Here is a 16,332-nt window from a genome sequence, read left to right on the forward strand (position 1 = left end):
GTGTGGACCATTCTTGACATCATCCACGGCCAAACACAGGTATTATGTTATATTTGTTGATGACTATTCTCGTAAATGTTGGATATTTTTCATGCAGAAAAAAGGATCAAACTTTCACAAAGTTTTGTGAGTTTAAAGCATTAGTGGAGAAAGAGTCAGGAAAGAAGGTTAAATCTCTACGAAGTGATAATGGTGGTGAGTATGTCTCAGACGAGTTTAAGAACTTCCAAGCAACGGAAGGGATTAAACGAGAGTTGACGACATCCATAACCCTCAGCAGATTGGGGTGGCCGAGAGGAAGAACATAAGACATAGTAGCACAGTAAAGGCAATGTTGCATGGTTAGGGCCTACCACTACACTTGTGGGCTAAGGCATGCAACACAATGGTTTATGCTTAGAACTGTAGCCCACATCAGATGCTTGAGATGAAGACACCAGAGAAGGCTTATTCCGGTAAGAGGCCAGATGTTGGTCGCTTCAGGATTTTTAGATCATCGGTATATTGCCATGTGACCAAAGATGCACGGAAGAAGCTTGAGTCAATATCAGAGTTGGGGATATTTGTGGGGTACACTGATACACCTCATAACTATTGAGTCTACTTGCAGACCAGCAGGATGATAGTGGTTCGTAGGGATGTCAGATTCGATGAGGAGAAGGCCATGTGAGATTCCTTGAGAGGGAGCTTGAGCTACATGCGATGTAGAGCTTTTAGCTTGTAAGGTTGAGGAGCCTAAGATTGATGTGGAGCAGCCACATGTAGAGGATCCGAGAGTGGAGACATCCACTCAAGCAGAGTCTTCCAGAGAAGGAAGAAAGCAAATCAGAGAGGCTGACAAATTGTTGGATTTTTCATGTGTGAATGTGGGAGCACCCACTTCTTAGAACAGGCATAGGAGGTCACCTGAGAGGTACACTGAATACATGGATCTTATGGTCGAATGTGTTGTGATAGAGCCATCTTCCTTTAAGGAAGCAGTGCAGCAGCCGGTTTGGGTTGATGCCATGGTGGAGGAGTATGACTCCATACTTCGTAACAGTGTTTGGGGACGTCGTCCCGAGACCAGAGGACAAGTCGGTGGTGAGCTCTCGTTGGCTTTACACGGTAAATCAAGTTGCAAATGGTAGTGTGGAGAAGCATAAGGCTAGATTTGTGGCCCGTGGATTTTCACAGGTAGAGGGGATAGACTATGATGAGACCTTTGCTACTATTGCAAGGTACTTGTCAATTAGACCTATATTGACACTATCAAAACAAATGGTTTGGAAGATACATCAGATGGATGTAAAGACAACCTTCCTTAATGGCATGATTGAGGAAGCGGTGTACATAGAGCAACCTGAAGGTTTTGAGACCTTTGATCGTGAGTCGCATGTGTGCTGGCTCAAGAGAGCGTTGTATGAGTTGAAGCAAGCACCCGGTGCTTGGTGCACCATGATAGATAGCTACTTCACTGGGTCAAGCTTCATGAAGAGTGAAGCGGATGCAAACTTGTACCACATAGTGGTGGAAGGTAAGTTGTTGATTATTGTACTTTATGTTGATGATCTCATACTGATAGGTGATGATCAACTAATCAAATCTTGCAAGGAGGACCTTGCAAGAGAGTTTGAGATGAAGGACATGGGGCTCATGCATTACTTTCTTGGCATGGAGGTATGGCAAGGAGATGGGGAGTTGTTTGTGTCTCAGGGCAAGTATGCGAACGAGATACTCAAGAGATTTCGCATGGAGAGATGCACACCCATGGAGACTCCTCTAACAGGTAATTGGAGGAAGGAGGATGCTACTTCAGGGGAAGTAGTGGAAGCTACTATTTACAAGAAGCTTGTGGGTTCACTCATGTACTTGGTGAACACACGACGGAATATGTGTTATCCATTTAACCAACTTAGTCAAGCAATGGTTAGGCCTACCAAGTTGTATTGGAAGGCAACAAAGCATGTGTCAAGATACCTCAGGGGCACTTCTCAGTATGGATTATGGTACAAACGGATAGCGGTAGTGAAGCTTTAAGGCTTCATCGATGCAGATTGGGCAGGGAGTCCATCGACAGGAATAACACATTAGGAGGGCTCTTCAATATTGGGTCAGCAGTAGTTTCTTGGTACAACAGGAAACATAGATCAGTTGCACTCGGTTCGATAGAGGCAGAGTACATGGCTGTGAGTTAGGTAGCATGTGAGGCCATCTAGATGAGGAAGATCCTGGTTGGTTTGTTTGGTCAGTAAATGGATCCAACTGTGATTTGCTGCGATAATCAGAGTTGTATCAAACTCTCTGAAAATCCAGTTTTTCATGATCGGTCAAAGCATATTGATGTCCGATATCATCATCTCAAAGATTGTGTATTGAGGCTGATTATGTTGTTAGAGTACATTCCCACAGAGGAGCAAGATGTTGACATTTTGACAAAGGCATTGTCAAGATGTAAATTCGAGTTTCACAGAGACAGGATCGAGGTAGCTGATAATCCCTTTCTTGTTGAGAGGGAGTGTTGAGAAATGGCAACAAGAAATTCCAGTTTAATTTGTCCTTGAATTAAACTGAGAATTAAAATCGAATTCTATTCTCATAGCAACTTGTAAATAGTTAATTAAGTTTAATTAACTTAATTAGCTTAGGAATTTCGAGTTGGAAGTCTTTCTATAGTCATGTATATGTTCTCCCTAAGTTTTAGGGGTCCAGTATGAGTTTAAATTGAGTTGGAAATTAGATCACTCAGTTTACTGAGTTAAGTTTAGTTAAATTAGTTCTAAATTGTTTTTGGAACTAATAAAGGACTAACAATCAGTTGGTGCACTAATGCATCCACTAGTGCTACTCCAGTTAACTGAAGATTCCCTCATGAGAAACTCATGCATGTCAGTTCAGAGAAAGACCCAGTTGAGACTAGAGTGCAGGGACAATGTACTATCAGTGCTATTATTTACTGGAGTTTAAATATCATGCATGCATCAAAGATTGATCCTATGTTTGGATTTCGTAGTTTTGGAAGCATGAATTCCCTTTAAATACGGGCTATTCATCCTAGGAATTACGCAAGAGATTAGGAGCTTGGAGAGCTGTAGAATTGGCTAAGTGTTGGCCAAGAGCTAGCTTGTGAGTTGAGAGAGTTGAGCATACTTGTGTGGAATTGTTCTAGTGAGAACAAGCTTTGTATCTTCACTCATATTTATGATGTATGCAATAAAGATAACGGGATTTTGAGTAGTGACTTTCCCTAGATACATCTTGTGTTATGTGCCATTGATTTATCTTCTTCTTGTTCATATTGTTTTCATTGATCTATTGGCTTCCGTTGGTTGAAATCAGAAGTATATTCTTATCCTGTGCTTTAGTAGATTGCACGAGCTTGTGAATCTATAAGATTTTCTACAACTCGATGGTGTATGGTTGTCAGTGTGGTGTTGTTAGCAGGTCCAACCACTTAACGACCTCTTTTGGGATGAGGTTCTTTTGACTCCCACTATTAGTAATGAAATGCAACAAAGTCCCCTTTTCCCACGATTGTGAGTGGAATAGACACTCACCTTCATCTCAATCTTCAAGCTCCTTATGTTGGACTTTGGTGGTAGCAACGATGGCACTTGGTTCTGCATCAATGGTATGTTCCCGTTGTTGGGGTCTAGTCCAAAGTTGGAACCTACATTTGACTTTGAAGCTTTCATCTCGGCCCTAGTGACTACTTTGCATGACACTCATTTGTGTTATGAGTGGGGCTCTTATGAAACCCACACCACTTTCTCATGTCCTTCTTTGTCTTCCCATTTCTATTATTTGTTTGTGGCTTTGATGAGTTGTTCCACCTTAACTCTTTCCTTTGTTCTGTGGTGTGGGGGTGCACTTGTCGTGCTTCAAATTCACAGAACCAAAGTCTCACTTATTATGTTTAAATTTTTGCTTGATTCAAGTAGCATATCAGTATGCCATGCGAAGCAAGGATATGTATATGAACTCCATCTTCATATGGATGTGTTTGTGTAGATAACCACGATAGTTGAGCACCAAATGACGCTTAGAGTCCTTGATACCCAACTTTGTCTGCAAAGTATAAAATATATTCATGAACTATGACACATCTTGGTCCCTTTCCTGCTGTAGTGCGATCAATCTTATATATTTGTCTTCGTAGCTTCTGACATGGTAATATTGTTGCTTAACAAAATCCTTAAAAGAGTTCCAAGAGGGTGTAACTGAAAACATTGTCGACTCCTCCATGGTCCTTTTATCATAGTAATTTTTTTACCAGTGCTTGACGTGGTAGTGGCTTTAAGCCATGCAAAAGTAATCTTCTCTTTATCAGAAAAATCATGGCCCAAAAAATACCCTTCCAACGAGCTTAACCATTTATATACAACATATGCATCTATATGGCTTTCAAATATAATAATATAAAAGTTAACTTGTACCTTAAAGGGTGTGACACCTTCGAAGCGGTTGATGGATGAAGATGTGCCACCTATTGGTAACCGTCGAAGGATTTGGGAAAAGTTATCCATCATTTCATTCCTTTGTCACTCGAGAGCTTCTTCGAGCAACAATTTGATAGGATTTCTTTCTCCCTTGTATTTATTTTCTTCTTCCATGGAAGGCCATCGGGGTCGGTGAGGAAATTCTTGCAAGGGTTCAAACAGTTTGAGTCTTAACTCCTTATATCATGATCTCGTTGGGGACAACAATGCATCTTGGAGGTGGAAGTCTAGAACTTGCCTACCTTTGATCAACATATAATATATGGTGGCAAATCCTATATCATTTTTGTATAGTTGCGGCCATCCAGGAGTCTTGTGCACACAAGAGTTGAGAAAAATGGTTAGTCCCACAACTGAAGGCTAATTGAGACAATCTGCAATGTGATTAGTGCTACCCTTCTTGCATTTAATGTTCAAATGGAATTGTTGCGGATATGTGGACCATTTCTAATGGCAATAATTCAATAACTTCCCCTGTGTCTACATAAACTGAATAGGTCGATGACTTATGTGGATGGTCATCTCCTTCCCCATAATGTAATGTTTCCACTACCAATATGCCTGCATGATAGAACACATCTCCTTATCCTAGCTGGGGTATCTTTAGATAGTATCAGAGATTGTCTCACTGTTATAGGCCACTAGATGTTCTTGATGAATGAGGACTACACCAATAACATAGTTAGAGACATATGTCTCAATCTCAAATCGTTGTTGTAGGTCCAGTAATGTGAGGATTGGTGCAAAGCAAAGGCAATGTTTCAATGCAACAAATGTTTTCTTTTGTGACCCAGACCAATTTTTTTGCTTTTGCTCCACCCTTGGTAACTTGAATTAAGGGCCAAGTGATATGAGAGAATCCCAACATGAATCTGCAGTAGAAATCAACAAGGCCAAAGAAGTTGCGAAGCTCTGTGAGACTTGTTGGGGCTGACCATTCACGAATGACTTGGATCTTAGCTGGATCCACATGCACACCTTGCTCATCAATAATGTAACTCATATCGTGGACCTTGTCCATGCTAAAGGAGGAATTTTCAAGTTCGCACATAGTTTGTGTTGTCGCAAAGTATTCAGGACCTGCCAAATATATTGCAAGTGCTCTTCCCAACTCTTGTTGGAGATGAGAATATCATCAAGATATACAACTATGAATGAGTTTGTGAATGTTGTAATATGTCATCCATCAGCCTCATGAAAGTTGCAAGGGCATTCATCAAAACTAAAGGGCATGACAAACCACTCAAAAAGACCCTCCTTGGACTTGAAAATAATCTTCCACATATCTGTGGGTTCTATTGGAACTTGGTGATAGCCAAACTTACAAATCAATCTTGTTGAAGTATTTCGATCCCTTGAGTTGATCAAGAAGGTCATCAATTAGTGGAATCAAGTACCTATTCATGATTGTGATTTTGTTCAGGGCTTGATAATCAATACAGAGCCTCCAGGTCCCATCCTTCATTTGAATGGGTACAATTGGGCTCCCATAAGGTGAGGAACTTCATTAGATGTGCCCTTTTTGTAGTAGCTCCTGGATTTGTTGCTTGATTTCCTTGTTTTACAGGAGAGAGTGACAATAGATTGACCCATTAGGTAGAGGTGCACCAGGGGTCAGATCGATGGAATGCTTGACCTGACAGTGCAAAAGTACCCCTATGGGTGAGGAGAAGATGTCTCTATACTCTTCCACAACCTTATCCATTTGATTTTTCCCCACTAAGGAGCACTATGTGGAGGCCATAGATGTGGCTGCGATCTTCCCCTTACTTTGAGAGTAAACAAGGAGGAAATCAAATTTCCCAGTATGCGAGATGATCTTGTTGCATTGCTTAGCAGAGATCAAAGAAATGATAGTAGGCGAGGATACCTTTGGTATCCTATACAATATTTTGCCCAAGGTAATAATAACAGGACGAGGTTTGGATGGTTTCACAAGTATAGTTGGTCTAACAAAACATCACAATCTTAAAGGGGAGCAACATCACACAATACCTTTTCCATGAAAGGCTTAATGTTGTAGGGTATGCGACACTGTTTGTTGTCGCAAAGATCTCACCCTTGGTGGAGCCACCTGATGGTGTATGGCTGCAGATGTGGTGTTGTTAGCTGGCCCAACCACTTAACGACCTCTTTTGGGATGAGGTTCTTTTGACTCCCACTATTTGCAATGAAATGCAAAAAAGTCCCCTTTACCCACATTTGTGAGTGGAATAGGCACTCACCTTCATTCAAATCTTCAAGCTCCTTATGTTGGACCTTAGTGGTAGCAATGGTGGCACTAGGTTCTACATCAATGATATATTCCCCTTATCTGGGTCTGGTTCAAAGTTGGGACCTACATTTGACTTTGAAGCTTTCAACTCGGTCACGAGCGACTACTTTGCACGACACTCATTTTTGTTATGAGTGGGGCTCTTGTGAAACTCACACCACTTTCTTGTGTCCTTCTTCGTCTTCGCATTGCTATTATTTGTTTGCAGCTTCGATGGGTTGTCCTAGGTTTGTTCCACCTTGGATCTTTCCTTTGTTCTATGGTGTGGGGATGCCGTTGCCCTACTTTAGCTTCGCAGAACCAAAAGTCTCACTTACTATGTTTAAATTTTTGCTCGATTCAAGTAGCATATAGGTATGCTGTTCCAAGAGAGGATATGTCCAAGAACTACATCTCCACCTGGATGTATTTGTGTAGACAACCATGATACTTGAGCACTAGATGATGCTTAGAGTCAATGATACCCAACTTTGTGTGCAAAGTATCAAAAATATTCATGAACTATGGCATATCTTGGTCCCTTTCCTACCGTAATGTGGTCCATCTTATATATTTGTATTTGTAGCTTCTGACATGGTAATATTGTTGCTTAACAACATCCTTAAAAGAGTTCCAAGAGGGTGTAATTGAAAACAATGCAAACTCCTCTGTGGTCTTTTCTCATAATAAGTTTTTGACCAGTCCTTGACATGGTAGCCGCTTTAAGCCATGCAAAAGTAATCTTCTCTTTATCAGGAAAATCATGGGATGGAAAATACCCTTCCAACAAACTTAACCATTTATCTTCAACAACTGCATCTATATGGCCTTCAAATATAAGAATATAAAAGTTAACTTGTACCTTAAAGGGGGTGACACCTTCGAAGTGGTTGTTGGATGAAGATGTGTTGCCTATTGGTAATCGTCGAAGGATCTGGGAAAATTTATCCATCATTTCGTTCCTCTGTTACTCAAGAGCTTCTTCGAACAACAATTTGATAGGATTTGTTGTTCCCTTGTCTTTCTTTTATTCTGGCATGGGAGGCCATTAGGGTCGACGAGGAAAGTCTTGCAGGGGTTTAAACAGTTTGAGTCCCAACTCCTTATACCCTGATCTCGTTAGGGACATGCACATAAAAATAGAGAAAGAGCACACTGCTTTGATACCACCGATTTAGATTTATGAATGAACAAAATGAAATACATATTTAAAACCAAAAACATAGAGATACAATGAAACCTAACTTCAATTAATAATTGGTGTATGCTGAAAAAGTTTACATGCATAATGAAAGCGAATTAGCTCGAACGGTAGTAGCTTACCTTTGAGAAGAGATGTGTCAGCTACATGCCTTCTGAACTGTGTTACAATGAGGTTCTAATTTTTTCACCAAGAAACAATTAGAAACCCTAAACATTTAAAAACCTAACCTTAGGAGATGAAGCGCCAAAAACTTATGGGCATCGATGGGGTTAATTGAAATGTCAACTTCTTGGGGTCATAACTTTGGCATATGATCTCCATTTGGCATGCACAATAGCTCGTTAGAAAGGTCTATTTGAGGAAAACAACTTTCGACTGCAACTGTGAGTTAATGAAAAGGTATTCCATTTCCCCAAAAAACGTCATTTAGAGCCTCAATACAATTCCATAAGTTTAGGACCCGAAAAATTGCAAAAGATAAGAAACCACCGAAATAGGAAACTATGCTGAAAAGTAAGAAACTGATAGGAAACAATGTTGAGGGTCCAAGTGGAATAGGCAGGCAGCCATCAATATCCACTTGGATCACAATGGGAGACAAATTTTAAATTATAGAAAATATTTCAAGATGCTAAATATAACATTTATTCCACATAATAATGGGGGGCACCTTGGATACACATGGTCCAGTAAAGGCCACTACAATGGACATCATCCCTAGTTGAGGCCCACAATTAATTATAAATCTCTCACTAAGATTGGAACCTTAGATTATAGAAATAAAGTCCCTAAAAAACACCAATGAACCAAAACACAAAATCTTATTTTTTAATAAAATACCCACAACTAATTATAAAGCCATAGTCTAACTAACCAGAGGAATTGCTCAGAAAGTTATGAAAATTCTTGTCATATTTAGAGAAAATTCAGCAAGGATTTTTGTAAATCCAAGTTATAGTTGTTAAACTTCAAAATTTTAGGTGTTTTAGACGTTTTTGATGGTGTTGAATCCATTTCCACCATCAAAAACACGATTCAAACACTGTCTCTACAAGATTTTTTGAATTTTTTTTACCCGGATTCCGACCACTTTTGGCCGTCTGGGCAATTCCTCCACCTCGTTAGACGACTCCAATTATAAATCTCTCACTAAAATTAGAACCTTAGATTGCAGAACTAAAGTCCCTAAAAAAAGATGAACCAAAATACAAAATCTATCACATACAACATATCTATTTATTAAACCTAAAAAATATATTCAAACTAAAAATATATACAATATTTTTTGATAAATAAAAAAAATATATATATTTTTTAAATTCCTTTTTATTGATTTAACCCTATGTATGTATCTATTGAAATGTATGTATCTATTGAATGTGGAGAGAAATGAAATTCTTTGAGGTGAATTTAAAAAAAAAAAAATACAATATGTAAATTTTACCCGTAAATAAATTTTAATTTCCTAGCACGACACTTGCAATTTCAAAAATATCTAAACCGCCTGCTCTCTCAGATCCATACATCACAAAAGAAACCTAATTGAGTTAAACACACCCTTTCATGAATCATGTCAGCCCTTCGATGGTGTCATTTGACCCTCGATAATCAACATGATAAGAAAAACAGTGTAATCAGAATACTATGAATGGCAACCCTGTGAGAGAGCAGAAGAAGAAGCTTGGTTTCGCTGTTAGTACTCTCTATGGCGCCGCTGCAACGCGCATCCGCTATTTTCAACCATCGATTGCATTTGTTGCGGACGACTCAAACTAGCACTTACGTTTACTCTCGATTCCTTCACAACCAATTTTCTGGTAAGTAGATACTTCTTCCTTTGATACACACTAAAACCCTAAACCCTAATAAAAGAATTGAGCTTTTCGTGTTATAAGGGTTTATTTCCGTCTGTAAAGCAATTTAATGCAGAAATCCCACTCATCATGTATTTCCGACAATGAAACAAATCACCGGGAAAAAAGCCTAGACGTGTAATAAAATAATTTTTGTCTCAGACAGTGAAAAAAATCATTGGGAAAAATAAACCCTAGATCTGTAATACAATATAATTATCTCAGCAGATTTGTTTTATTGCATTGCTGCATTTAAACTGATTTTTGATTTTGAGCCGTAGAAGCAACATGACCCACAGTTTAGTGCAGGGATACATTTGTATGCGAATGGTTAGTATTTTTGCTCATACTTCCAAAAAAATGAATTGACTGTTAGACACTTAAGGATTGGGTGAGTAAATTGTAAATATGTAAATAAATGAAAATGAAAATGAACAGTTAGACTACGAAATGACCTTGGAAGATGAATACCAAAGGTCACACCTCCATGTTATATAACTCTGTTCACATTAATGCAAATGCATCAATTCGGGAGTTACTCATTGGCTTGACATGGTATCCGAGCCAAAATTAGGCATTTCTGCTCCACTCAGAATAACTCCTCTGCAAATCCTCTGCCGGCTCTGCCCTTTCCACGCCAGTCTTCACTGTCTGTTTGCTTGTCTTGCTCATTACTCTGACACGCCCTTTCCATGCCAATCTTGCCCGTTACTTTGCCACGCTCTTTCCATGGCAGTTTCGCTTGTTGCTATGAAGCATTGACCTAGAACGTGAAAATCCCAGCTTGACTCCTCGTTCAATGATCCATCGAGCATTATTGTTAAGCCTCCTACTAGAACAGTTCCCATCTCTCGAACAAATCCCTCACACCAATCAACGATATACATGCACTCTCTTGCTTTGCCAAACTAACAACTCTCTCGACCAACTTCCGCTGTAGTATTTATACCATACCATTCAGCTATCACTCTATCATTGTGGCATCGAGCTATCGGTCAACACTTGCTTTTTGTGTGCAATTTGTTTTCTAAAAGAGCACTGCTGGTGGATCTCCCCTTGAGTGTCAATGAGAGGGTTTTTCTTAGAGAGGATGGTGAGTGCTTGGGCGAAGTATTTGAAGAAGTAGTCCTCACTTTTTGCCATCTTTTTCACATACAACCTTGTCCCTAAATCTGCATACAGTCATTGGTCTACTATGAGGAGCCCCTTGTTGTTAATTGTAGTAGTTGTTGTCTAGCTTCATTGGCCTTCGTTGGTTTTTCTGCACATACTGCGAACACTTATGCTTTACATGCCCCATGTGCCCAGTGTCCAGTGCTAGATCTACTTCCGAGTAGAGGCTATGTACCAACTTCATGTAGGAAGCAGAAGTAGCTGGGATGTACCCACTAGTTTTGAATGCAAGACTCTCAACTAGTGGGTCGAGAGGCTCAAATGTCATGAGACTATGGTGAGGCTCCATCAAATAGCTAGCAACACAAGAAATAAAGAAGGCTTCTAAGCACAAAGACAACAATATAGAAACAATGGTGAAGAATTGTGTGCTATTTGTGTCCAACATTTATGGAAGTATATGTAAATGTGGCTGCAAGTTAGTCATCATATAGTTTCAATTGCAAGTTCTTATGGTGAATTGAAAATGCTAGAAGATCTATATGACTCACACTCAAAATTGGAAGTTGTTCAGTTGATGGTCAAACTCTTCAACCTTGACTTGAAAGATGATGACCCCTTGGCACTAGCCTCCGAAATTAGAGCCATCATTCATGATGTACATGCCACTAGAGTTCAGATGGACATACCTCTCATAGTCTTTGTCAAGGCCCTCTATCCCATACACTCTCACTATCTTGAATCCCTACAAGCTAGTGCACAACTCAGGGCCATTACTTTTGACTTTCTTGTGGAGAAGTTTGTAGAATGGGAGAAAGCTTTTGGGAAGAGGAAGACATCATCTTAGTCCCTTGAAGAAGTAGCGTGTCTTGCACAGAAAGAGAAGAATCAATCTCATGATTCTCCTAAAGGAAGAGGTAGTAGAGGAGGACGTGGAAGAAAGAATCACAAAGGCAGTGTGGTAAACATCATCAAGGAGGAAGATCTGATCTCCACTACATTCGCTTTGACAAAGATGGACATGACGCATCCACATACAAAATCCCCTAGCAGAGAATCAATCAAGATTGCAAAGAAGTCAAAGGTAAAACACTAGATCCAACAAAAGGTAAAGCACTTGAATTTACTTGTTATTTGTTGCCCATTGCAATATTGGAGTAATTGAAGATTTGTTCATACTTCATTTGCTTCTTGGAAAGATGCATGGTTGCTTGATACAGGTGCAACTTGCCATATGGCCTTTTGAAAGACTTCTTTGAAGACCTCAGTGATAATGTAGATGGTGCAGTGTATTTTACAAACAAGTCAAATCTCAAGCCATCCGAACTTGGCACCCTCAGGGTTAAATTTCCTATAATTTCTAACTTTCTTTTGCATGATGTACTCTACCTTCTAGAATTGCAGAGAAATTTGTTGTCCCTTGTTCACATTCGCCAACAAGGACACTCCATTCATATGTTTGATGGAAAAATAGAGATAAGAAAAGCATCAGACAACACAATTGTCATGATTGGAATAGAGGAGGAAACACTGTTGAAGTTGCAAGGAACATCTGCTCATGCACAAAACTTTGCATGCCTTTCTCAGTACAATGAAGGTACATTGCCATCCAGTCTTCTATGGCATGCAAGATTTGGACATCTTAATTATGATAGTCTTCATTTGTTGAAAAAGAATGGTGTTTATGGTTTTCCAACTATTCCAAGGAAACTAAAGCAATGTGATGCTTGTATCCTAGGAAAACATAACAAACAACCATTTCATGATTCTACTTCCAGAGCATGTAGAAAACTTGCACTGATTCATTTTGATTTGTGTGGCCCTATGCCTATTCTTTTTGCAAATGGAGATAGATGTATGATGACTTTTAATGATGGTTACACTGGGATGTGTTGGGTATACTTGTTGAAAAGTAGATCAAAAGCTTTTGAAACTCTCAGAAATTTTCATGCATGTAGTGAAAATGATGCACAATCACATATTGGCTCCTTTCATATTGATAATGGGAAAGAATATACTTCTAATGTATTTGAAAACTATCTTTGCAACATGCGATTCAATGTCAAACTACTGTTCCTTACAGTCCTCAACTAAATGGAATAGTTGAAAGAATGAACATAACTATTTTGAATATGGCTTGCTCCATGATGTTTTTCAAAAATGTGAAGTTGATGTTTTGGGTTGATGTAGTTCTATGTGCAATATATGTCAAAAACAAATGTCCATCTCATGCTCTTAGAAATAAGACTCCTTATGAAATGTGGTATGACCACATTCCTTTGGTAAGGCATCTCAGGATCTTTGGTTCCACCTACTATGTCTTGATTCCTAAGGAACAAAGAAACAAGCTTGATGCAAGGAGTTGAAAATGCATCTTCTTAGGGTATTTAGATACCACAAAAGCATATCTTTACGATGAGGTAAATAAGAAGTTTATATTGTCTAGAGATGTGATTTTTCTTGAATCTTCCAAGATCGACAACATTGTTGAACAATTTGATCATTTGGATAGATTCAATCATGCAAAAACTTATCATGAATTTGATAATGAGATTCCACATCTTGAAGGGGGATTCCTATCTTGGATCAGTATATGGAATCTCCTTTTGAAGCATTGTCTCCCCCTAGTGAAGGCCTAATCACTTATTCAGATCAAGAAGACCCTTTAAGTGATGTGATTGAGAGGATTGGAAGGTTGAATCTTGATGCTGCCCCAACTTAATTGATGGAGCAACCTGAACCATCTCATAAATGTCCCCCAAAATGGCTCACTAATCCTGACGAGATTGAAAAGATAGGAACTAGAAGCTCCACCAAACAAGATGGAGGTGATGTAGATAATTTTGATTTAGTTGATGATATGGATGTTTCGTATGATTGTGAATTGAGTTCGTCTACTAATTTTTGTTGAATTTTGTAGCTATGGTTGGTCTTCATAATTTATATTTTAGCCCCTGCAATAATTAATATAAGACATGTTTTTCATGTTGGTATCAAAAGAGAAAATTTTGAATTTTGAAGTTTTGGCTCCAAATTTGTCATGTCGACCTTCCTTCAAGTCAAGTTGGCACCAGTGAAGAGACACCCATACGGACAGACAAAACATTATATTTAAGGCACTTGACCTCCTCCACAAGGCACTATTCGATCTCACACAAAAGACAAGATATATTCTGGGCATCCAAGCGAAGAAGAAGAAGGACGAATTCATTTCAAGTATCTCTATCTTTCCTTGACTTTGCATGTATGACTTTCTTGGCATATTCTGGGTGGCACAGTTGAAATTCTAGGCAATATATTCTGGCCAGAAGGGCTGAATTTCTAGGCTGCTTTTGGAAGGTTGAAATTCGTCCTAGGCAGATATGAGAGGGTCGAGTTTGTTGGGTAGAAGATTGACTTGACAAGAGGGCTATTTGACCAGGTTTGACCATAGCATCATTGGTTAGTTTGACCATCATAGTTGACTAGTAGGATTAGGTGTTTCTCTTGTTGAAGTGAAGAATATCTCTAGAGAAAAGGTTGCTAAGTTTTTCCCCCAAGTGGGTTTTCCTAGGGTAAATCTTGTGTTCTCTTTATGCATTGTGATCTCTACTATCCTTGTGCATTTATGGTTGAATTTTTGAAGTGTAATTGCTTAATGATAAACTGGAAGTGCTAAAAGAATATCTACATCATTAGAAGTAATTATCAGTTTTTTTAGAAATTAGTGCTTGTATCTATTGCACTTGAAAAATCAACAATTTTGAACCAACTTCCTTTAAAGAAGCTATTTCACATGATGAATGGAAGGAAGCAATGCAAAAGGTATGATGCTCTCATAAATAATGCGTTAGTTTTCTCTAAGCCCAACAAAATGATTAATGTGCTAGTGAATTTTTATACCCATAATTTTATTTTTACTGAAAACCAGAAAACTCAAATATGAAATCTACGCACAATTAACACAGTTGAGCTTCTAACAAATTATGCACAACAGAAACAAGAAATCCAAGCACATAAACTTTTACACAACTTTTACCCTGGAAAACCCTAGTGTGGGGAAAAACCAACAAAGAGGGATTTTATTAGGCTTTAGAGAAAATACTTAGGAAATAATTATCTAGAAAATGTACATCCAAGAACAACCACAAAAATTGGCCCTCTATCGTCAGCAGTGGTTTGGCCTGAAATACGACCTCTCTCTAGTAAAGTATGAACCCTTTTCTTTAGCATATCTCGGCCTAGGGCTCAACCTTTCCTCCAACAGGAAGCTTACCCTCAATACTGAACCTCTCTCTCCTGCAAACACCCTAGGGTTCGACCCCTCTCTTGTTGCTCAATACGACTAGCCTATGACCCCTCTTTATCTAAACTAAAAGAATGTTCAATGAATTAATTCACATGGAGCGAACAGCTCAATGATAATACAAAGATATTTACAAGAATAGAAACATCAGGTTTCTATGTAGAATATCGAACAAAACAGTTTCATCTAAGAAACTGCTAAAAGAATAAGAATAGAAACATCTAAAAGACTGAGCATTACTAAATAGAGATATATTCTAATACCCTCCCTTAATGCTCAATCTATTTACAACACCAATAGACCCGCGAAATTTTACAAATTTATCAGGACCAAGAGGCTTGGTAAAAATATCGGCGGGCTGCTCTGTGGTGGGAACATAGTGCAACTGAACTGAGCCGTCTTCAACCAGCTGTCGAATGTAGTGGCAGTGAGTTTCCACATGCTTTGTTCGTTCATGAAAGACAGGATTCTTGGCAAGTTTGAGCACTCCCTGATTATCACAAAACAAAGAAGTAGGCCCTGTCTGAAAAACATGCATATCTGCAAGCATACGACGAAGCCAAACTGCCTCACAGGCGGCCTTAACTGCTCCCCGATACTCTGCTTCTGTTGAGGAGAGAGCCACTACCTGTTGCTTCTTACTAGTCCAAGTAACAGCTCCAGATCCTAGACTAAACACATACCCAGCTATAGATTTACGGTCATCAACCGAACCGGCCCAGTCAGAGTCAGTGTAGCCACTGAGAACAGGAGTGGAGCTGTGAGTATATAAGAGGCCATAATCAGAAGTACCACGCACATATCGTAGCACCCGCTTTGCTGCTATCCAATGATCAGCTTTAGGAGCTGACATAAAGCGAGAAATGTAGCTTACTGCAAAACTGATGTCAGGTCTGGTAGCAGTAAGATAGATGAGACTGCCCACTAATTGCCTGAATAAAGTTTCATCCACAAGAGGAGAGGATGACTGTGCTGAAAGTTTGAGCCCTGGTTCCATAGGAGTCGTGGCCGGTTTGCAATCCTGCATTCTGAACCTTTCCACAAGATTTTTGGCATACTTGGACTGAGAAAGAAAGATCTGATTTTCAGTCTGCCACACTTCAACCCCCAGACAGTAATGAAGAAGTCCCAAGTCTGTCATCTCA

At 39.2% G+C, this 16,332-nt stretch overlaps 1 protein-coding gene across 1 annotated transcript in view; it reads left to right on the plus strand.

The window, feature by feature from the left end:
• The first annotated feature begins 9,442 nt into the window (after window positions 1-9,442).
• The window catches only part of LOC149260192 (uncharacterized), a 51,766-nt gene continuing 44,876 nt past the window's right edge, over window positions 9,443-16,332 (plus strand). Inside the window, exon 1 of the mRNA XM_089419845.1 lies at window positions 9,443-9,753. Within this exon, the coding sequence (XP_089275971.1) occupies window positions 9,642-9,753 (112 nt within the window). The 5' untranslated portion in view covers window positions 9,443-9,641. The remainder of the gene's footprint in view (window positions 9,754-16,332) is intronic.

Source organism: Pinus tabuliformis, chromosome 6 (assembly GCF_031772625.1).
Source record: "Pinus tabuliformis cultivar Carrire ecotype Pingquan chromosome 6, CPIR1, whole genome shotgun sequence".
In the NCBI taxonomy this organism is placed as follows: domain Eukaryota; kingdom Viridiplantae; phylum Streptophyta; class Pinopsida; order Pinales; family Pinaceae; genus Pinus; species Pinus tabuliformis.